The 22,043-nt window shown below is 51.2% G+C and overlaps 8 protein-coding genes across 8 annotated transcripts; 5 read left to right on the forward strand and 3 right to left on the reverse strand.

Moving 5' to 3' along the window:
* Positions 1-3,050: 3,050 nt before the first annotated feature.
* Positions 3,051-4,265, reverse strand: STEHIDRAFT_154972 (uncharacterized protein; the record flags this gene model as incomplete). Its single annotated transcript, XM_007302090.1, has 4 exons — positions 3,051-3,076; positions 3,149-3,629; positions 3,713-3,810; positions 3,899-4,265. The coding sequence occupies 4 exons, from the start codon at positions 4,263-4,265 to the stop codon at positions 3,051-3,053; spliced, it is 972 nt and encodes a 323-aa protein (XP_007302152.1).
* A 1,098-nt stretch (positions 4,266-5,363) lies between these two features.
* Positions 5,364-6,049, reverse strand: STEHIDRAFT_53580 (uncharacterized protein; the record flags this gene model as incomplete). The annotated part of the gene is made up of 3 exons (XM_007301509.1): positions 5,364-5,669; positions 5,748-5,794; positions 5,863-6,049. 3 exons carry the CDS (start codon positions 6,047-6,049, stop codon positions 5,364-5,366), a joined length of 540 nt encoding a protein of 179 aa, XP_007301571.1.
* Positions 6,050-6,529: 480 nt separating this feature from the next.
* On the forward strand, positions 6,530-7,439 carry STEHIDRAFT_167139 (uncharacterized protein; the record flags this gene model as incomplete). Its single annotated transcript, XM_007302091.1, has 5 exons — positions 6,530-6,827; positions 6,886-7,063; positions 7,157-7,216; positions 7,271-7,330; positions 7,393-7,439. The coding sequence occupies exons 1-5, from the start codon at positions 6,816-6,818 to the stop codon at positions 7,437-7,439; spliced, it is 357 nt and encodes a 118-aa protein (XP_007302153.1). The 5' UTR covers positions 6,530-6,815.
* Positions 7,440-7,844: 405 nt separating this feature from the next.
* Positions 7,845-9,190, forward strand: STEHIDRAFT_94454 (uncharacterized protein). The gene is made up of 5 exons (XM_007302092.1): positions 7,845-8,174; positions 8,238-8,391; positions 8,456-8,636; positions 8,722-8,936; positions 9,000-9,190. The coding sequence occupies exons 1-4, from the start codon at positions 7,935-7,937 to the stop codon at positions 8,903-8,905; spliced, it is 759 nt and encodes a 252-aa protein (XP_007302154.1). The 5' UTR covers positions 7,845-7,934; the 3' UTR covers positions 8,906-8,936; positions 9,000-9,190.
* Positions 9,191-10,200: 1,010 nt separating this feature from the next.
* On the reverse strand, positions 10,201-10,819 carry STEHIDRAFT_52829 (uncharacterized protein; the record flags this gene model as incomplete). Its single annotated transcript, XM_007301453.1, has 5 exons — positions 10,201-10,305; positions 10,370-10,462; positions 10,551-10,571; positions 10,637-10,679; positions 10,746-10,819. The coding sequence occupies 5 exons, from the start codon at positions 10,817-10,819 to the stop codon at positions 10,201-10,203; spliced, it is 336 nt and encodes a 111-aa protein (XP_007301515.1).
* Positions 10,820-13,481: 2,662 nt separating this feature from the next.
* On the forward strand, positions 13,482-14,808 carry STEHIDRAFT_109525 (uncharacterized protein; the record flags this gene model as incomplete). The annotated part of the gene is made up of 4 exons (XM_007302093.1): positions 13,482-13,933; positions 14,088-14,212; positions 14,265-14,523; positions 14,568-14,808. The coding sequence occupies 4 exons, from the start codon at positions 13,482-13,484 to the stop codon at positions 14,806-14,808; spliced, it is 1,077 nt and encodes a 358-aa protein (XP_007302155.1).
* A 1,308-nt stretch (positions 14,809-16,116) lies between these two features.
* On the forward strand, positions 16,117-19,400 carry STEHIDRAFT_138290 (uncharacterized protein; the record flags this gene model as incomplete). The annotated part of the gene is made up of 5 exons (XM_007302094.1): positions 16,117-16,723; positions 16,808-16,895; positions 17,099-18,517; positions 18,626-19,015; positions 19,066-19,400. The coding sequence occupies exons 1-5, from the start codon at positions 16,232-16,234 to the stop codon at positions 19,398-19,400; spliced, it is 2,724 nt and encodes a 907-aa protein (XP_007302156.1). The 5' UTR covers positions 16,117-16,231.
* Positions 19,401-20,852: 1,452 nt separating this feature from the next.
* Positions 20,853-21,727, forward strand: STEHIDRAFT_52851 (uncharacterized protein; the record flags this gene model as incomplete). The annotated part of the gene is made up of 3 exons (XM_007301456.1): positions 20,853-21,060; positions 21,207-21,327; positions 21,613-21,727. Coding segments are annotated over 3 exons (444 nt in total), but the record flags the coding sequence as incomplete, so codon positions are not given.
* Between the last annotated feature and the right edge of the window lie 316 nt (positions 21,728-22,043).

Genomic DNA, 22,043 nt, shown 5'->3' on the forward strand with positions numbered 1-22,043 from the left:
CGGAGAACATCGCCGACATATTTACAAAAGCACTCCCTTCGGCAGCACATCATTATCTGCGACGAAAACTAGGACTCATCGCTCCCACATGACTCGCGAAGGAGGAGAGAGCATAGGTCGGGAGTCAGGAGGAGCATGATGCATATTTTTCTCGGTACATATATTCCTCTTCTCATCATCTCTGGCTTGAGGAGGAGTGTTGGACGTTGTGCGTCGAGTGCAGTCCAGGACACTGGATCGAGGTAGATTAGATTAGATGTACCGAGATCGAGGACAAACGATGTACATACTCCGACCTCCCAAAAGGGGAATAAATTGTCTCTTGCCTTTCTGCTGTCACTGCGTGAGCTGTTTTCAACAGGTGCACCCCATCGCCAACCTCCGACTTCGACTCTGTGCGTTCGGGACCCTAAGGAGCGAAGTTCGAACAGATAGTATGGAGTCTGGACTGACATCGTAACCGGCACCTCTGCGCTGCGTCCTCTGCGGCGTTTGGCTGATACTAACTATTTTTATTAGTCTCGCCTGGCCTCACGCCACCACCAAAGATTGATGGGGTCGGGAGCGCTCGGCGTGCTGCGGATGTAGTTCTAATATTACCGAATTCGTGCAGTGTCTTGACTCGGAGCCTGAGGGCTTTCGCTCCAATGTCGCCTTGTTCAGAGTCGAACACCGGACGTTGAACTATAGCGAGTTCTATGTCGGGTTGCACAGTCGTTCCTCTGGATTGGTGTCGAGGTAATTTTCTTCGCTGAGGATGGGTCAGACTCGGTATTCTTCTTCTGGTTGATGACCATGTACTCATTGGGTTCCTCTTTTCACCGTGCTCTGGCCGGGCCAGTGTCCGCATACAGAGTCTATGATACGAAATCGCCACATTGCGTATCACTCCCCTCCCGAGTCATCAGCTTGATTATATGGTTCAATCGTGACCGAGATCCTCAGATAATACACTGCTCGGCCCACTGATTACTGATTATTCCGCTCCCTTGACAGTTCGTCAGATTCCCCCACCATCCGAGCCGTTGATAGCCCCGACAGGAGATGGGCGTGGCGGGGTTGATACCGAGCGATACTGTCAGAGCATCTTCTTTGTGCTGATACGTTGTTGATGGCGGACGGGATGTAATCATGATCAGACAATGTCTTTGTCTCCACAGCTTCTAGATCAGTTGTCGGCAGCAAGTCTCTTTCCTCACAGCTCGGTGTCTCCCGCGGCGTTCTGGTGGGACCATCCAACGGTCCTCGGACAAGTGCGCAGTGTTTGGTTGCATTCGGGCTCGGAATACCCGATGGTCGGATGGCAGGACGGCCGTTGCGCTGATCAAGGCGGGATGAGCGAAGAAAGATATAGGGGAAGCGGGATATGTTTTCAAATGAACACTCGAAACGGAGAGTGTTTTCCTTCCATCATTGCCTCCTCTCTCCGGTCCTCTACGGCTGGATCACTATGTCCAATTCTAGTTTAAGTGTCCTCCCAGGCTAACTACCTTCCGCTCTAGACATGTACACTGTGCCTGCATAGAAGAAGCGCCACGAAGAAAAACCGCTCTTGGCTATCCCATTCCAAGACCAAGAAGCCAACCATATCTTCATGTTCAGAGGCCTATTTTTACGCGTTTCAGGGTATCTATACTGACAAGACGTTCTCTCAGCCCGTCTGCGTCTTGAACTGTCCTGGAAGTCTCCAGGAATAAGACTCTTCTCATCCATCCATATGTCTGCAGGCACAAATAATCGACACAGCAACAGTGCGGTGTTCACTGCTTTCTATATTATTGCGACTCGGCGCTCATACTTCAGTCCATCGTGTCTCCAATGACGGATGTGTTGGGGTGTGGACGGTGCTAGCCGCGTACTCCGCATTCGTTGAAAGACACTCTTTGCTAGGAACCTCAACATGATTCAAGCGCCTCCGCCGTCACGCAAAAAACATCTCCTCGAGGTCTCCAGCACCTTCCGGATACTTGCGTCCCTTTTCAATATACGAAACGCTACATTCAGACCGACATTTTTGGGTACCGAGGCACACCGAGGCGGCCATCTGTCTCCATCCGCCGCCAAAGTCCCCGCATGTGATCGTACCTTCATTTGGCAAACACGAGGTGACGGATGTGAAGCACCTACGTCAGCTCAGCGCTCGGCCTCCGAGTCTCACTCCCGAAGTTACTTGTCTAAGTGTTCGATCAGCACGAAGGTCCCTGGCTGATGTGATTTTGTACTACATACCGATCATGAAGGTCTGGAAGGGAGGACGTCACGAACGCTCGCAAAACCAAACGCGTCGTATCTATAATCTAACGGGATCTTCGTCATCGCAGCCAACTCGATCGACTCGTGGAGTTCATTCATGTAGGAACAGCAGACGAAATCTTTTTGTCAGCGGCTATTTGGCATGCACGCCGTGCGTTTACTGTGTTCGAGCTGATGCTTTGTTTTTCTGTTCTATACTTTGTGATGTAAGTACTATCATGGCATTTTAATTACCGGTCGTTGCTGTTAGGTTTCGATAATTAACTTCAGCCGCGGCGTCTACTTATGTTGAACCAACTCGGGGTTCCAAGGACAACAGCCTGCAGGTCTCCCCGAGTCAAGACACTGCGCAGATTTTCAGAACGATTCCGCGTTGTTATCGGTGGACCCCCAGTCCTAGGGGAGTATAGGAGAGACATGCGTAAATTTAGGCGCTCCTAGGAGGGCCAAGGCTCTTGGGCCACAATGTCATTCCATCTTGCGCCACACTAGATTTATTCGTCTTTCGGGCGTGTTCGGAACGACAACTGAAATTTTGGCTTGCTCCGAACCACAACAGCTGTTTTCTGGTCGTACGCTCTTTCCCCTCTCGCCTGATTATGCAGCATCTCTGTGAACATCTGGGGGTGATATGTTCTGGAAGCTCTTGGAGTTGTTTTTGGATCGACACACCCATGACCGCTCCATTCGTATGGCTGTACTTATACTACGGGACAATCTCGCAAGACCTACACCCTGCTACACAAGATGACCTCCAATCCGTATCAGTCATGCAAATCTTCGCCACTTCCAAGGCCTTAAGCAAGCTGCTGAATATCGAAAGCTAATGGTAACGATGTCATCGATCGTCAGCCTAAGAATACCTCCAACATTGAAGCTCGACACGCCGACTTACCAAGCATCGGATCAGTGAATAACTGGTCAAACTCCAACCTGCAAGGTGTCTCTTCGGCATCATAACCAACGCACGCAATCTCGACCATTATCTCTCCTCCAGCCGTCTCACACGGAAACCTCGGCGTCGGATCCACCAACTGCCACCCCTCTCCATGGTTCCCCGTCTTCAAATTCATGCCCTCGGCGTTCTCGTCGATGTCGCGCCATACTGTCCAATCAACGGTCCAGTTCACCGTGCCCAACAGCTCTGTGCGTCGAGGTCGCGTGTTCCACGTCATGGAGTCAAAAGCGGTGTGCGACGCGGGACGAGTGACGTTCCAGATCTGGACGGCGGATGCGTCGCCAGAGAGGGAGAACCATTTTGTGGCGTTGGGGTTTCTGAGAGGGTCTGAGAGGATCGAGGGAGGGGGAACGGCTGCAAAGATATAGCAGGTGGAGCCGGGGACGGGGCGGCCGCGCCAGCGGTAGAACATCGTATCCTGGATAAAACACGCCAATCAAATGCTGAGGAGATTTGTATACATACATCGATAGGATAGAGTTGGGTGGGATGAACACGTACTATCACGCTGAGAACGATACGACTACTCGCTCCGTAGGCCCTATCGGGCTCCGCAGAATTGACGCGTACCATAGCGGCGGGGAACCATGTCTTCGGATCTGGGAGACATGCCCATAACGATGCAAAATGGTTCACAATATCAGTACCCTGGGCGAAATGTCAGGACCAGCATAATGTAGTACTTACGTCCTTTCTCCATTTTTATCTCATGCATCAACTCCTTCTCCATATTTGTGTAAGACGAGAGAACCTCCAAGCCGCTGGGATTAGTAGGCCATTGTATGTTCACGGTGGTAATATTGATGAGTGCTATGGCGGAGACGACAGAAAGAAGGGCGAGAAGTGCGGAGAGAATGAGAAGGGTTTTGTCGACCTTAGAGTTGTTATCATTTGACCGGCTGAGAAAGCGAGGAGTGACCCGAGCGTCAGAGAAAGGAGGAGAGTGAGGAGAGTCGAGATTGTTGCTGTCCTTGTCATTGTTATTGGGGTTTAGAAGAGGCTCGTAGGCTTCTGTGCGAGGGGAGAAAAGGTGCTTGAATGGAAAAAATGGCATGTTCAAGAGTATTGACGGATGGACAAGGCGAGTCCAGCACAGAAGCAATTCGATGGCCTGAAGCCTCACTGCAGATGAGACATAACCCGCTTCATAATATGGAAGGCGGAAATCAGGTGTCTGCCTCTAAGAGTTTCACTTTCCTGAATGGTGTAGATGAGGAGTATGGTGATGTGCTTTACTCAAAGGATATACATCACAATGTAGGAGTCGCTGAGCGAGAGCTTGAAACCCGAGCAGATGCAGATATTTTTAAGTTGGAGATGACTGATTTGACAGGGCCGATGAAGCGAAGGAGATATCAGTTGGAAAACCCTAGTTCTGTGGCCCATGAAGCCATCAGGGGTCCAAGAACAGCTGTAGGAGTCTCCGAGCGAGGTGGATGCTTCGGTGTGTGTGGGTGCGAGATGCCCTGAAGCGCGTCACATGTGAGTGTGTCTTGTGAATCATGAAGTAGCTTTATAAATTGGGGTTATGGTAGGATTAAGCCATGATTAAAAAGGAGAGACGACCGGGGAGAGGAGAACTTGAGGCCTAAGGAGGATGTAACGATTTCGCTATGATCGATGTCGAGGAAAGAGACGAGGAATGTGGCGACCGTCAATTGGGAGGGGTTACAGTGGCGACCGGAAAGAGCCGAATCGGAGTGTTCTCACAAAGGAGCAGCCCAATTTCAACCAAATTTCAACACCGACGACGTCTCGCCGCATGCGCATTTTCTTACATGGATCGTCTTGGATCTCTGGGAGTACCTCAGCTCATCAACTTATTTAGAAGAGCTTCCTGCGTTACGTGCAGAGAATCGCGAACAGCTAGGGCGCAGCATCTCGCACAGGACTTGAATCGAAGAGCAAAAATAGCGAGTTGTTTGTCAATGACCCATCCCACGAATTACTTGACAATTTGTTGGTGTCAGGACTTCTGCATCAAGTGAGGATGAATCTGCATCCACTCTGGCCCACTTTGACGTGATTCACTCGGTCTCTCCGGCCTCTTCACAATCCTTCTACTGCCCATCTTTCCCAAGCGTATATACGTCTACACTACAATGACACACCCAGACCATTAATTCATTCCAATTGCGCCTTTCTCTCATTGCTAGTGGAGCATTTCTCTTTGACTCCCAATGGAACCTATGCCGTTCCATTCTGGTCTCCGGTCCTCAAACTCAGCCCATAACTCAACGTCCCTCTGATTCTCCCACACAAAATCGTATACTTTCGTCCAATCCCGACACACATGCGTCGTCCCCAACCCGTCTGCGCCTGTTGGTACGCCGTTGTGTATAGCGTCGAGGGGATCGAGCGTTATGTCGGCAGCGCAGAGGACTGCTTGTCGGAGGAGGTTGAAGCAGTGCCGGACGTGGCGGGAGGATTTGCCTGAGATTACTCCCTCGCGCATCATCTGAGTAGAGGGGAGGGGCATTCATACTTGCTGGTCAACCCTCTAATAACTCATACACAGCTGTCGATTGACGCATACCTGGAGACAGTGCATTTGATGGAACATCGCGACAGCGAATTCACGTTCTGACATTTTGAAGGTGGGCAATGCTTTTAGTGGGAGATCAAAGCGATGGGATGAGACTGATACTTACTGTTAGGTCCAAGCTTCACGAACCCATTGTGCGGGAAATAATCCGTCGAGCGCCAATCGCCCCAAGCACGATAATCCGCGACTCCGAACCTATCGTCCGCATTCTCGATTGTGAGAGCTGCCGGGGGGAGATAAAGGGGAAGTTGGTTAGGGTAGTCGTCTCCTTCGTACGCTGTGAAAGCACTCATAAGTCATCCATGCAATCAGAAAGGTAATAATGTGGCAACTAGTCACTATATTTGCTGTCGTCGACCTTGCCAAGTGCAGCGTTGCGTCGAATGACACTGATACTAACAATGTTTAGAATTACACTGAAAGCGAGGGCGAAGAGGGCGCAGAGGAGAGAGAGTTGGGTACGGGTCGAAGGAGCCATGGAAGAGAGTATGAGAGTACAGAGGATCGTGGAGGTAAATGCTTGGTGTGAGGTATCCCGATGAGTAGTACCCTACCTGCATGCCTATTTCCTCATGGGCATGATTACTGATTACACTCATTGAAACTTGCAACCATAGAATCATCCTTACGGTCTTGACGGCAACCTCAAACATCGCCATAATTCCGAACCTAGATGCTTGAGTGAGCATAGAGCAAGATCTTTGTGTTCTATTTGAATGGCCCGAGCTTCTGACATCATATAGCCTGTTTTTGTCGCTCCGCAAGGATGCATCGCCGCCCAGGAGGACGAATGATAAACATAGGCCGTGCATGATGATGTGGCGAGAAGGTCATGTTACTCGTCGACATACTGCTATTCGCTAAAGGGGCGCTGAGCATCAAATCCCGAGCGCTGCCCCGAGAGTTTCTTACACTCTGTTCAACTCTTGTTCGTACGGACAGGTTGTGGATCCGTGCTAGGGCTGCTGTAAATAGACCTCTTGAGGGTTGCGCAATGCGGAAGTGACATATCGTATGCTCTATGCATTTGCAACAGAGTCGCCGTGAAGGCCGTACGATATGCGGTCCAAGGTCAGCAGCCATCTACATTCCACAAGCCAATGAGGTTTATTGATTATCTTCTACTCAGCTCGGGGACTTCTTCTTAGATGGGTGGCCAACTTATAAAGGCATGCACGCAGCTGCAATCCTCCAGGTCGTTTCTTCCAGCAACCTACCACCACAAGCTCTCAACGCCGAGTTCAAACCACCGTCCGCAATGAAGTTCTCTCTTATCACCGTTCTTCTTGCCATCGCCGTCTCCGGGGGTCTTGCTGCCCCTCCCTCAAAGAGAATGTTCTTTCTTCGACTGAACCTCTCGTTTCGAATATCTGGATACTAACGGTGAGATGTTACTGTAGGAGCTCCTACTGGTCCCAACAACTATGAGATCGGTTACTCTGACTATCAAGGAGCGAAGCGTCAGTATAATTTTGCTACTTCTTTCGACACGTAGACTTACTTCCCTCCCGCAGGCTCCCCCACCGGTCCAAACAACTACGAGATCGGATATTCCGACTATCAAGGGGCGAAGCGTCAGTTCCATATCTTTCTCTCAGTGATTTATTCTGTTACTTATTATGCTGCTCGCATACAGGTTCGCCTGAAGGTCCAGAGGACTACGAGGAACCCTACTCTGATTAGAGGGCCGTTCATTGACTTGAAATTCCGACCGACCTGTACTGATGTCGACCAAAGGCAGCCATCAGACATTCACACTTTCCAAGACGTATGGCCTCTTAGCATTGTACGATACGGGGATTATTCGTGAGAGAGTGTCCGATGTGTGTATTTAGCGGGTGCAAAAGAATATTCAAGTTGAATACGAGCTTCTTGTTGATAAGTCTGGCGCGGCCTATTGTAACGAGAATGCTGTGGCTATTCTCACAGAGGTAAAGTACCTGTTCGATGCTTAGTTCAAAGTTGTGCACAACTTATCCTATCATGGCCATGACCTTGAAAGAACGGCGAATTTCGAAGGTCCTAGATACGGTGGCGTCATTGATGTTCAGAGTTCGTGTGGCGTCTGCCTCGTGGCCCGAATCCACTCTTCACTCTCGCGTCCATCATCTACAAGCAGCTTCAAGCCCAATTTTCTCTGAACCCATCTTTTTCTGCTTGTTTCTTCCCTCTAATAGAATGTATAATCAGTTTCGTGGAGGGCCAGCTCGGCTCAACTCATATCATGGCCCAAAACGACAGCTCCTCGGAAACCCTGCGGGGCACGTCCCACCTGCCTGGCGAAATGCGAACGTCCCCGCTGGACTACCTCATAACGCCAACATCGCATCGGGCTCGGGACCTAAGAAGGCTGTAGAAGCTGGTAGCAAAATATTGTTGAGTAATTTGCCAATGGACGTTGGGGAAAACGAAGTTGAGGTGAGCGCGTCCGCTTCTGAGCATATAAGGTGCACGACGTGTTGAGATGTCTCTGGCATGAAGGAACTCTTCAAACGGACGGTTGGTCCAATGAAGGATCTCTTCATCATATATAATAGCCAAGGCCGTTCGAAAGGCATGGCGGTCGTAACCTTCCAACGACCGGGCGACGCGGTTGTGGCACGGACGAAGTACAACCAGAAAATCGTGGACGGTAGTAAGTCACTCCGCTATATTAGATCTTGTGTTCATCACAACGGTGACTGAGTACGTGGCTGAAGAACACCGCATCAAGATTGAGATAGTGACTGACACGGATGACCCCAAGCTTCAAGCTGCACCGACACCCGCTCCTCCGCCACCCACTCTACTTCAGCGCATAGGACATGTACCGGCGTCAGCTCAGAATGGTACTAAGGTTGTTCCTCTTAGAGTTGGTCCTCCGGTAGCGCCAACACCGACGTGAGTCTCCATATAAACTACTTTCCCGTTATAGTCTGCGCATAGATTTGACGCTTGCTTCTCTTTCCTTCCATTTTTTTTTCAGCCAACCGAAGGTCCGTGTGGCGCCTCGTCCAATACCCCGTCCTGCTGCCGCCGTCGCCCAAATTCCCGCAGGTCCACGAAGGCGACGCCAAAAGAAAGGTGCCAAACGTGTGATGAAGAAGCCTGCGACAGCGGCTGACCTGGACCAAGAAATGGAAGATTACCGTGCCAAAGCTGCCGCATGACGAGCGCCCGCGACACTCTTACTTTGTCATTGTATGGTCCCTCTTTTTTTTCAGGTTTTTGTGTGGCGCTGATGGAATCGGGATGCTTGCGCAGGCTCTCTAGACTGGGTACCGTTGATGTTCTCCTGCTAGAGGCAGACATCGACGGTGAGGCTGTCGAAAACTACCGATTCCTTTTGCTACAAAGTTTGTTTTCTTGCTGTGCATCTCCTATGCGTTCTTGGCGTTGCTCCTGCGTTTTATCGGGCCACAATGTGGTATGCAGTTGTCTGTTTCACAATGCGATTTTGACTCAGATCACAGAGTTTGACTGAAGCTCGTGGGCGCGCCACCTACAACATCTTCGATCAATCTCAGCGTGACAGCTGCTCTCACGCTTCAAGGCATGCAATCCATGGAGATGATTGTAGTCCAACATCGCGCATAATTTCCAACAAGATTCCGACCTCGAAATCGACGATGCTTCCCTTCTGCGGGACTTACGGCGATGTCGTGCCACACTTCCTCTCAGTCTCTTCTTACTTCCGATGGCTCGAATCGTCGAGTACTGGACTTCGTCTCCCGTACACAGGGTGCTGCATATCCTCCCTAGCTCTCGGAGCGGATGTCCTCCCTAGCTCTCGGAGCGGATGACTTTACCTGACTCTGACAGCGATACGTCTCTCCTGACATTGAACTCTGCCCTGGGCGTTCTATCTCATTGTCCTGCGGGGATCTCCCGCACGGTCGCGATCTACACCCAGGGAGCATTCCCCAGAAATGACAAGATCGGATGTTGGTCAAGTGCCAGGCGGTGCACGATTTTGCGGCTGGCGGTTCCTCGGAAATGGAGACGCGCATTGTTGTCGTTCGTCCAGGTTGATCCGTCAGAGAAACAAGGAAACGAGCAAGGCGACTGCGTGGCGCGTGGACGGTATCAAGCGGTTCTCTGAGAAGGCATTCATGACCCTTTGAGGAATCGAGATAGCCTTCGTTCAAACGCGTACGTATATGTGTCACTTTCTTTCGGCCGTAGTTCCGTGCTGATTTGCTATGATTTTCTTATTCACATAAATACCGATGATATTGACCACCATTGACCGCTAGCCGTTTACAACCAAGATGCGAACTCCTAAAGAAACAAGATTACCTATAAAATCCTTCCCCAGTACAACCTTTCCATCTAACCGTTTACAACCAAGACCCAAAACCCTAAAGAAACAAGATTCCCTATAATCCCCTTTTCTCGTACAACCGTTCCACCTCAACGTAACTGGTACCGATGTTTGTGGGATGCTCCACTGCCGCCCCACCCCTTAGCTAAAGCTCCAGCTGCCGGAGATGACGCCTACGGACTTGGGGGCAAAGAAGCTGAAGAGACTTGGCGAGAGATCGAGTGCGCCATAGGGACAGCCAGGGCACTGTTCGGAAAACGGATGTCAGATTCTGGATATGTTCGGTCGAGGCCGAAAAAGTAGGGTTTACCTCGTCCACAATCTCAGCCGTGGTAGTCTTGCCTCCATAGGAAATCGTAATCCTGTGGAAACAGTGGGGCCCTGGGTACCCAGAACCGAATTGCTAAATACAGGAGCGGTAAGTCAGAATCCCAAACTGCCCAGCGGGCATTTGGGGTTTTCATCTTGGAAAGAGCGGGGCGACGACCTACTGCAGCGTTAAGAGCGACGACCTATAAGAGGATTGTAGTCTTCAGCTGGAAGGTTGCGTCCATAGCCACGAGTTTCTATCACTCACGAACTCAGAGTCACTGTGGTATTGGCCACAAGCACCGGCGGCACTGGCAATCGCGAGGTCTACATCAGCACCGAACCGAACGTCGCCAATATCGAAGAGGAGCACTAACCCGCCGACCTCGTACCAAGTGAAACGTTGGCCACTGAACCTCTCGGTCAGATTGCTGTCGATGGCAGCCGCCATGCTAGGGTCCGAAGTAGCCAGAAGGAAGGCCGCACCGAGGAAGAGAGTGGACAAGCGCATTGTTATATCCGAAGGTAGGAGTGGTGCTGAGATGTTGAGAGATGGGATGGGAGGAAGGATGTGTTCTGTACTTCTCGAATACCAACCTTTTATAACATCCTAGAACTGAAGCATGCTCCAGATAGAGGTGTCGTATTTCCTGTTTGACTATGCAAAAATTAAGGGGGGGAACAACGAGGGACGGTGTCTCGCTGGCCAGAACATCTCAGTTGTGCGTTCCCGGGCGAACACTAAAACGGCGTCTTACCATCTAACTGTAGCACTAGCGCCTACCCAAATCCCGAGAACAAACGGCACCGCATAAAACAAGATCGTGACAGTACCCAACTGTTCTCAAGCAAGCACTTGAAGGTTACAGCATGGCCAAACTCCTTCGCAAAGATAGGCACTGTGCTTCACTGGAATATACTTTCCAGACCACAAGATACTGCGTCGATAGGTCTGTGTGGTCAGATCTATGAAGGACACATGTTTGTCCTGCGTGTAGAACCTCGCGCTACTGCGTTCAGTTGAGTGGAGCGCTTACTATAGTAGTGCGTTGACAAAGTACTTACAATTACTACATGCATGCGTTGGTTTACGATTCTGAATCTTAACATTGACAGCTGTGTATGGTGAAGCCTCGTCTTGTCGGTATTATCGAGGACCGATGCAATTATGATCTACTCAATCAAGAGAATGTTGAATGTGTGAAGTCCATTGTTGTCAAAATGAGCGTCTGCCAATGCGAGATTTCGTAAAACCCTGGGAGGTCGAAATACGTTAGCTCCACATCAAATAAGGTAGAATTAAGCTCCCATATAGACTGTTAAGATGCCTAGTACTCGTGGGTTGGTCAGATGGTCCGGGACGAGATGTATCAGTCGCCAGAGGTTCTGAAAAGTTACTGCAACATTGTCCGGACTTATAGCTTGAAAAGGTGACAGTCTGGAGAATGCTTGCTGTCAGGAGATCTTCCAATCAACAAGCAGAGTTAAATTTGATATCTGGTTAAACAAACACTAGGAAGGACTTACTCAAAAAGATTAGAGTTTCACTGATAACTGGTTGGTACGAACGTGTGGTGTTATATCACACGATCCATGCATTGATGTGGCGTCTTTAGCATTTATCATCCAGCCCCACTGTGGTACCGAGAGGTATAAAACGATAGAAAGGAAGGCGCCACGCTCGAATTTTGTTTCTATGGCTCATAGCCTATTTAGGTCTCAGAGGAGGCGTTAGTCACTCGCTGAGTACTGAGACAGTGCAGACAACGACATGCCCCCATTCGTTGCAGAGTGATAATTAGGTCATTCTAGACCCATTTAGCCCAAGCACGATGACGGGGTCCAACCGTATGCCGGGTTTCGACCCTAACCCCTCGCGGGGATAAAGTCGCATCTCTCGTGAGCCGTTTTCTTTCTCGCACGCGCTCACGGATATCATGCCCAAGAGATAAGCCGTGAAATTCATACGAAGGACGTTGGCGAGTGCTACACAGTCATCAGTGAAGTAAAGATCTGGACCTCCCTGCACGCCACGAGATTGGGACTCTACGAGGATGTGAGGGCAGGCGTGAGTGAGTTAGCCTCGCCAAAATTGCAGTCGATGAGCTTTATTGTACATATAAGACTTATTGTCGCACCAGTCAGTTTCCATGTTCATAGGATTGTATACCGTCCTCCCTGAGAATGATCATTTCGGTCTTCGACAGGTGCCCTAGGGTAGAGGACAAAACGCTGTTCCACTTAAGACAAGGTTATAATAATGACAAGCCAGGTGCCACGGGGGTCCAAAAAAGAAAAAAATGCTGCAAGATACCGCGCTTTCCTTGAAGTATGTTGGAGTTACGATCGGTGAGTGTCCTCGGGAAGACAAGCCGAGTGCTGAAAGAAGTAGACTCATCGACGAAGTTGTGTCTGAAGCAAGTCCCGAGTTCGACGTCGATGCCAGCGCCACCACCTCCGGAGGTGGCCGTCGGAGAATGAAGATTATGTGCCACGGCCCCGGATCATCATGTTCCCCTGTTTTCCCATGATCGTGCTCTGGGCCTTTGTATTCGTTGAACTTGCCTCCCCGATATTCGTGCCATTTTTTCTCAGGACTTGGTGGTCGAGAAGACGTATGGACCTCCATAGAGGTGAGTTATTTTTACTTCATCAAGCATCTAAATGCACAGCGGCAGTGACTGGCAGTTGTGTTGGACGTTGGCAGATGAGCACTCGACAGCTCGTTCATCAGCCAACCCCAACGGTAGAAATTTAGTAGAAGGGCGAATCTACGGTCGAATCGAAACTACATCAATGAAATACCCACACGACTCGTAGAAGAAACTGTTGGCTGGTGTTTGGAAGGCTGGCGACCAAGTTACGGTGCCCTTTTGGTGGACCCAGTCTCGACGGAATGATCGACGAATGGGATTCCTCTTTATTTCTTCCTCAGAGTCGCCGTAGCAGATGGCACTCCTACTAGTAGAGCCACATGAAATTCCTTTTCTGCAGGACATTTGACCACGATTCTATATTTGTCTGCAGCGCCTAAGAACACATGTCGTCCACGCAGGACATGCCCTTGATACTCGTGCAACTCTACACAGCTCTACATCTTGCTCTGTTCCACAATGTCCCTCGTTGGCTTCACATTTGGATCCTTCGGCGACATCATCACTATCATACAGCTTGCGAATAAAGTTCGGAAGCTGCTTAGTGAAAGCTCTGGCGCATCGGCAGAATATCAGCAATTGATTTTGGAGATAGACACTTCACTATTCATTCTGCATCTTGTTTACGGTGCCTCACAGTTCCAGAGCGCAGATGCATCACCGCTTTCCACGAACGCTCAACAGACTATACAACAATGCGTCAAAAAGTCGGAGGACATCCTGCGCGAATTGGACGGCAAGCTCTTCAAGTTTCAAGAGAGTTTGGAAGAGGGCGGAACCGGGAAGAAGCTACTCGATTATTGGGGGAAGATTCGATGGGGTTTTTTCACGGACAACTACCTCATCGAAACACGGCGCAAGCTCGCAGAGCAGAGAATGTGTATCACACTACTTCTAGGTGTCAATAATAAGTGCGTTCCTCTTACATATGTGCTCGGAACATCGTGCAGCAAGAAAGTATTGACATCCGCTCGATCTGTTCGCCAAGTATCACCCTCACCCGCATTGACAACATCATACGGTCATCGCAAGAGAATATCTTTCAGATACTACGTTGCGTTGAAGGGATCCCTCGGTGTCTTGGGTATCCGTGGGAGGGTGGCTTCAACCCGGAGAATCGACCCATAGTATTCTTGGACATGCTTGGGATACAAACGTGGCTGCCTTTGCAACTATGCGGGTCGTGGAAGGTAATGTCTTACCCGTTGAAATACAGATGTCAGACTGCGCACTCACCTTTAGGGAAGGACTTCGACGACTTCATACGCTTTTACTTCAGGGACCGGCCCGGCAAACGTCTGGTCGAACGTGGCGACTATGAGGTGATATCGTCTTCGGGCAGCATGCAGACAAGTGCGCGATGGGAAATCTCACCAGGAGCGACGGTGATGATGAATGCCCGTGTTCAGCGTCCTGCAAATCGCGAGGTAGATCCAAAGGCTGCTATATGCCCTTTGTGCAATCTCGCAGACACGCGGAATGCAGATACGGGAATCAATTGGTGAGTGGAGGATTTTTCTTCACATGACTATTGTCGATCTGAAGGTGGGCGGCTGTCTACGTCAGTACGCGCTGCAAGGCCTGGTTCATGACCTCTCACAGCACTATCGATGAACTCGAAGAAGACCGGTCCCCAACACAAGAGCACCATGGGAATGACTCTGTTGGGGGTCCAAGCCTCGCAGCTAGTAGTCGGAACAGACGACCGGAACGTCGCACTCAGAAGCAATCTCGTCGTGGTGCGCGTACGGCTGACGGTGTCATAGGAAAATCCACCTGGAAATAGGCGTACTGATCGACGGCAAAGCCTCAGCGCAGCTTGCGCCATATCTTCATCTGAAACAGGACGACCTGCAGGAACGTTCTTCTCCTTCGCATATCCTACCTTATCGGTGTTCTACTTATTGTACTCATCCGACTCGTCGGCTGTAGTATGACAAGGTGGTGAGTGTCAATAATCAATCGTTTCCCCAACGAGCCGATGGATGAGCGCGCTGGTCATCTGACGGAAAGATAACGGGTCTCGGAGAACGAAAAACGTCATAGGAAGGTACGGAGCGCGGCTTGGCATACTTCAGCAGGTACGTGAGCCATGCAGTTGAGAAGAGGTGGAGGGCGTTCGCGAACGGGAAGGAGAGTGGGAAAGGCCGGAAGAGGGTTGATTTCTTGTTTGGCAAGACGAAAGTGGACGGTGTGTATAAGGCCTCGGGAATGAAATTAATGAAATGTGACTCCTGGATGTTCAATGTGCGGTAATGAACGGTCCTGGTGACGACCACGGTTTTGGGATAGCATTTTCTGCCTTCTATTTTCCTTTACGAGAGGAAAGCTGTATATCGATCGAAAACATACTAGTTCTGTTTTTAGTTCTATTTTCATTAGCTTTAGGGCGATCAAGGACCTGCCGCGTTTCTCGGCATTGGTCGGTGCTACGACTCGGAAATAGTCAGTAATGAAAGGTCAGGATTTCCTCGTGCGGCAGATTTCGACATCCAGTTTTACGAGAAGAAGGCAGAGCACTGAAGACCTGGTTGAAGGTCAAGCTAAGTAGCAGGTGCGCGATCAGGTGCAGAAGCTGCGTGCTGAGGCCAGCAAGAGACTAGACTCGGACGACCCGCAACGTCATTCTGAATGATACGAAGAGTTGGAGACGATGAACCGTATGTCGTGGACACGGTGCGAGGTTTAACGAAGGGAGAACGGATCCCGTCCATGGATGGACGAGGACCGACTATATAGGCCAAATACGTACAAACAGAGAGACAGGTGTGGCGAGAGGTGTGGCGTACGAGGTGAGGTGATGTATGTACGGTACCATATATACATGTGGTTCAACAGGAGATATAGCCAGAAACAGACAAGAGCCTCCCAGGAGGCGACTCGGAGCTCAGTACTTAGTAGGCTTCATCGACATTGTCCTGAGTATGCCAGCGCGGAACCGAGTGTAAGAATACAAAGAAGAGGTCTGATATGGAAATGAAAAGAGCATCGGCAATCGTCGGTAAGTACATAGCGCCACTGGGCCACACCGCCGGACTAAATTGAATTTTTGCGGCACGAAGAGGGTTAGACCGAGAGACGCCCGAGAGTACGCCGACGGTGTGCATTGCATCGTCCTCCTTTCCTCCGATTTTCTCTGAATATTCTGGGACGCAGCGACGCTGTCGTATATAGTCTTCGTATAATCCAGGTAATATCCCAGGTCAGCCATGGACGGACAACAAGCGCCAGACGCGCTCGGGCTGCATAACGCCCAGAAAGACATCTTTTCCACGCTCTTCACCTCCTCCGACTTCTCGCCCATCTCCCACTCCCATTCGCACCCTCATACTACCCATAGCCAGCATCATCACCAGCATTCGGGCCCGGTCAGCCTCACATCCTCGCCGCACCTCCTGCCGCACTCTGGGCACCCCGGAGAGCAGCAGCAGTCTCGTTCAACGATGTATAATCCGTCGAATCCGGCGTCGTCGAGTGGAGTGGGCAACTTTGATCTGTTGAGCGAGATGCTAGCGGGTGCGGGGTCCGGGAACGGTGCAGGTGGTGGAAATGGCGGGAGTGGGCAGCAGCAGCAGGGTGGAGGGGTTAGTGGTGGAGCTGGACAGCAGGCACAGTATAATCACCAGGCGATGCTCGAGCAGCGGTTGAAGCTGAATCAGTTGCAGCAGCTGCAACTGCAGAATCAGATCATCCAACAGCAGGTTCGTCTCTGGCCTTTGTTTATTCGACATAGTGGCGGCCGTGAACTGAACCGGCCTTCTACTTGTGGTCGTTGTAATGCATAGCTTGAGCTTTTGAGTGGGCAGGGTATGGGCAACGCGATGGACTCTGCGCCCAAACAAAATTCTAATTTCTTGGGATTGCCTACGCCGAGTATGTTCCTTCTCTTCTATCCTTCGGTGATATCCCTATACTCTCCACATCCAGAGGTCATGTCACGGTTTCACTCTGCACATTTCCTAGCAAGGGTCCTATGAAGACCCCGTACTACTTCTTAACATCCCCCTCCCAACCCTTCTCCTTTTCCCCTTTCTCTCGCCTCTGAATCATATATCTAACCACTATTCTCTTCATAGTGTCCTCCACCGAACTACACGCCCAATCATCCCCCGCCAACGACTACGTCTCCCCCATGGCCCTCTCCTTCATCGACAACTCCCACCACTTCCGCTCCTCCAACTCCTCCTCCAATCCTGACTCTCAACCCCCGCCCGAAATGACGCTCGCGCCACCGCATCCGCACGGGTCGCACCTCACGCATTTCGGGCACGGACACCAATCCCAACAATCTCACCAACAACCTCACCACCACCAACATCAACAACAGCAGCAACAGCAACATTCTAGTCAACACCACCAACATCATCACCTCCCCGCCCACCTCATCCACTCCGCCCCCGCAAACCTCGTCTTCAACACCACGCCCCCAATTCCCCTCCCCAGCCCCGGCAAAATGGATTTCGATCTCTCGCCGTTGACGTCGCCCTGGATAGAAGCGTATAACAGCCAGAACCCGCATCTTCAGAACACGAACACGAACGCGGGCGCAGGGTCGGGCGCGTCGTCGAATTTGCATTCGCCCGTCGATCCGTCGCTCGGATTGGCTTCGCCGTCTAATATGAACTCTGGGTCTGGCTCCAATTCCAACTCCGGCTCAGGTTTGGGCTCAGGTTCAGGTTCAGGTTCGACATCGAGAGGAAACAAACGCACAGCGTCACCCTCCGCCACCGAAGACGAACAAGCCCGCTTTTCAGCCCAACGATCGAGATCGCGATCGAGACCTTCGCCTGCTGTGCACCCTGTGATGGGCATGGGGCGGAGAACGAGTACGAGTGGGAATGTGGGTGCTGGTGCGAATACGGGGAGGGGAACGAAGAGCGCGAGTTCGACGCCGCTTTTGAGGGGTACGAGGGGTGGCGGTGGGAGTGGGAGGAAGAATAGTGTGAGTGGCGGTGGCGGTGCGGGACAAGGAGGGATGGGCGAAGCCCCGAATGATTCGCCGTCGCCTGTTGATCTGTCCATGCCTCCTCCTGCTACACCTTCTATATCTTCAAACCCACTCGGGCAGAACCAGAACCAGGGACAGCAGGGACAGGGAGATTTCGTCGGAGGTGGGATGGGCGGGTTCGGTGGGTTGGGTGGGATGCAGAGTTATACGCCCGTGACGCCCGCATCGATCATGAACCTCGGGAGACTCGGTATCGATTCGAGTCTCGCACCACCTCCTCTTCCTCTTCCTCACTCGTCTTCGTCTTCGACTTCGGTGCTGAGTCCTGCGAATCCATACATCAACGCCGATGCGGGTGGCAGCAATGGTGGAGGCAGTAGTGTCAACAGTGGAGGCAGCAAAGGTAACGGTGGTGGCGGTGGTGGAGGGACGGGAGGAAAGGTGGCGACGAGGAGCTCGTCGAGGGTTAGGAAGCAGGGAGGGACGGGAGGGAGAGCGGGGGCGGAGGGGAGCTTGATCAGTCCGAGTTTGAAGCCGATTTTGCCTGGTGCGTTTCTTCTTCTTCGTCCGCTCTTCCCTCTCATACTCAGACTAACCTACACCTCCCCCCCCCCCTCCATTCTGCGTGGTTTTCGCGATGCTCATGCCCAAACAGCCGGAAACCTAAACTCAGGCCTCACCTCTCCCTCCTTCAACCCGACCTCCGGCTCCGGCTCCGGCTCGCCAGTGATGCGCAAAACGTCGCATAAAGCGGCCGAACAAAAACGGCGGGATAGCCTCAAAACGACATTCGACGACCTCCGCACTTTACTCCCGCCCATCCCTCTCCCCTCCTCTTCCTCCACTAACCCCTCCAACCCCAACGCCTCCTCTACCAACCCAGGCGATCCATCCTCTTCCACTAATGGTGGTAATGGTGCACAAGATCCTACAGCGCCTCCCCTCCCTCCCTCCATGTTCACCGAATCCGAGACCCTCCTCCCGGGCGCTATGCCCCCCCGCGGTCCACCCCGCGGAAACATAGATGGCCCGAATAGGGGCGTGAGTAAGTTGCAGTTGTTGAGGTGTGGGAATGAGTATATTAGGATATTGAAGGGGATGGTGGGGCGGAGGGACGAGGAGATGGAGAGGTTGAGGGGGGAGGTGAGGAGGTTGAGGGGGATGGTGGGTGGGCCTGGGGGTGGGGGTTGGCGAGTGTTGGGGAGGGTGGGGAGGAAATGGGGGGTACGGATGGGTTTGAGGGAGAGATGGAGATGGGGATGGAGATGGGGATGGGCGATGGTGAAGGGGGAATGGGGATGAGCTTGAGCGGGCTAGGAGAGGTGGATCTGGAGAGAGATGTGGATGAGGGGATGATTGGGGGAGGAGGGCCTTGGAGGAAGAGTGGGAGTTTGTATGACGGGGAGGAAGGAGAAGAGGGCGAGGAGTGAAGTGACCGCGAGCGTGCGTGGTCGCGCAAGTAATTGGGTGTAAGAGTACGTATCGGCTTGACGAGTGCGGTCTGGGACTTTTACTACTGTGCTGATCTATTAATTTAAATCGTGGTGCTTATGATTATGTGTTTATTTCCCTCTACCCTCTCCCTTTTCCCTCTATACACCCTGTCTGTTTTCGTAGTTCCTCTCGCCAATTTCCTTGGGCTTATGGGCTGTCGGGTTATCAGGTTATGTCTTTTCACGATTCCAAAAACGTTAACGTCGTCTTGTTTAAGTTTACCTGTACCCGTACCTCCGAGTCGCTCGAGCTCGTACAAAACCTGTCCCCTTCGGTTATACATGCGTTGTATGGTGCAAACGTATTAGTCATCACCTAATTTGGACAGCGGCAAAAACTCTGGCGAGCCATCGAAAACCCAGAAAATCGAAAGAAAAACATTGACGATGTCCTTTATTTCCTTATTAGGAAGGTGGCAAAATCGTGGGAGACTACCATTTTTATCTCCCTCAATTTTGAGAGTTTCGACAATCGGTTTAGAGGAACTGTTCCCCTCATCAAAAGGAGCATTTCCACTAAACCGATAGTCGAAATATTCATTTTCGCACGCACAAAACGGATTCTTCCGGTTTGTTCAAAGTTGGTGGCGACTAGCCCGATTGCACCATAGTTAGATCGTCGGACTCGTTTTTTCATGCTATTACTACCTACCTTTCATCTTCAACTGTATCCAGATAGGTCTCGAGAAATAGATCGCTGTCCTCGAGTTTAAGTTCGACCTTGCTCCTTCAACCTGACCGTGCTCCTTAGATTCAGACGACACGTCCTCGGTCCTGGCTATGTTTTTTCCAGGCCGGCCCATTGGTCCCCAGTATCTCACGATCAGGGCCTCCTGTAATATCTTATCTCGTTCTCAGGAACGATCAAGCAATTCTTTATCATTCCCCCTGACCGTGCGCGTGCGCATGCTCATTGACCGTCCGATAATGAACAATTGCGAGTGGACCGCCGGCTGAGTCGGGAACAAGCAGGAATAAGCTCCAGGCCGTGTTCTTTTCTCATCGTCTGTACATTCGCTCTCACCGTTCTCTTGGACGACACCGGCAGCAACGACGACGACGACCACGAAGCCAAGTTCACTGATAGTTGATAAGATACAGTATCAATGTCACAGCCTATGCAAGCTCCTCGTGCTGGTCCTCTGTGAGTATTCTTCCTCTTCGTTCTGAGCTCTGCAAAGCAAAGTTGCTTGTTTGCTCTGAATGCTCACTTTATTCTGTTTTTGTTTTGTGGATATCATAACTGATTGACTACTTGACCATTCTTTCCATGACGGGCTTACTATCAATGACCACGACCCCTTGCTCTTCCTCTCCCCACCGTCCCCTTGAACACCTTACTCATCTCGACCACTACACAAACGGACGGATAATCCCTGAATATACAGAGCGGCCGTATTCCTCCTGCACATCGCACTGGAAATCCCGCTTGCCGTTCAGGGGATATGGTCACCCCAGGCGTTACCGTTCATGCAGATGACGAACACGACTCTCGTGATGTTGAAGGTAGCGTTCGCACACACCCCTCCCTCCTTCTATTCTTACTCCCCTCGGATGTCGTTGCTGATCGTTGCTCTTTTGGTGGGTGTGTGGGTTGGTATGATAGTTGTTGGCGTCGTTGAGTCTGGCGAGCTGCGTTGCGGCGCTGTTGTGTTATCCGCTTCCTGGTGCGTCCAGCTTCTCCTTCGGCATCGGTAACACCTTGACTAACACTCTCCTTCATCCTCTAATAATACTATACAGACTTCCTCCCCGGCAAACGCGCATTCGCAATCCAACTCTGCATATATCACTCCGTCGCCTCGACCGTCCTCTTCCAAGCTCCCAGGTTCATCCCGCATTCGTTCGGACCCTTTGCTGAAGCGTACGTCCTGATTCTCCGCAATTTCGTCATCCTTGTCCCCCCATTCCCTATTGTTTTACGGGCGCTAGACTCGGTTTTCTTTTTGACCGTATTGGCGGATGTCCGAGTCTCACGGGTCGTGTGGCACCACGCCATCCTCCTCGCTCTTTCTTCGAGTTTTCTCCTCCTATTTCCTACTATATTCATAGTCATGATGCACGTATACTAATTCCTCATCATTACTCCATCCCCATATCGCATACCACCTCTTATCATCGCGTCTCCCAACTCCGTCACCACCCACAGCTCGAAATTCACACCCGAAATCCTCTGGGGCGGTCTTCATGGGATCCTCTCTATGGGCATGGTCCTCTGGTGGCAGAGTACGGTTAGTGCGACGCAGGCGGTGAAGCAGTCGTGAGCTCTCGGTCTGAGCAAATGGTGGTGTGTGATTGGATCGGGGCCGGGATGGCGATGGTGTTGGACGGAGGGAGTGACCGCTGTTGGTGCGATGAATGGATGGATGGATGGATGGTACTTGATTTTTCCGTGGTTGACTGTTATTTCAGTCGATGGATGGATGTTCGGGTGGATGTTATTCACTTCAATCTCCAAATACACGTCGCGAGTCGCGCCGATGTCTGTATCTTCAAGAAACCGTCGCACATTGACAGACGGACCTGCGCCGCGATCAAGCACATACCACGCCGAACCCACGCTGATAATAGAATCGCATT

Source organism: Stereum hirsutum, assembly GCF_000264905.1.
Source record: "Stereum hirsutum FP-91666 SS1 unplaced genomic scaffold STEHIscaffold_4, whole genome shotgun sequence".
Taxonomy (NCBI): Eukaryota; Fungi; Basidiomycota; class Agaricomycetes; order Russulales; family Stereaceae; genus Stereum; species Stereum hirsutum.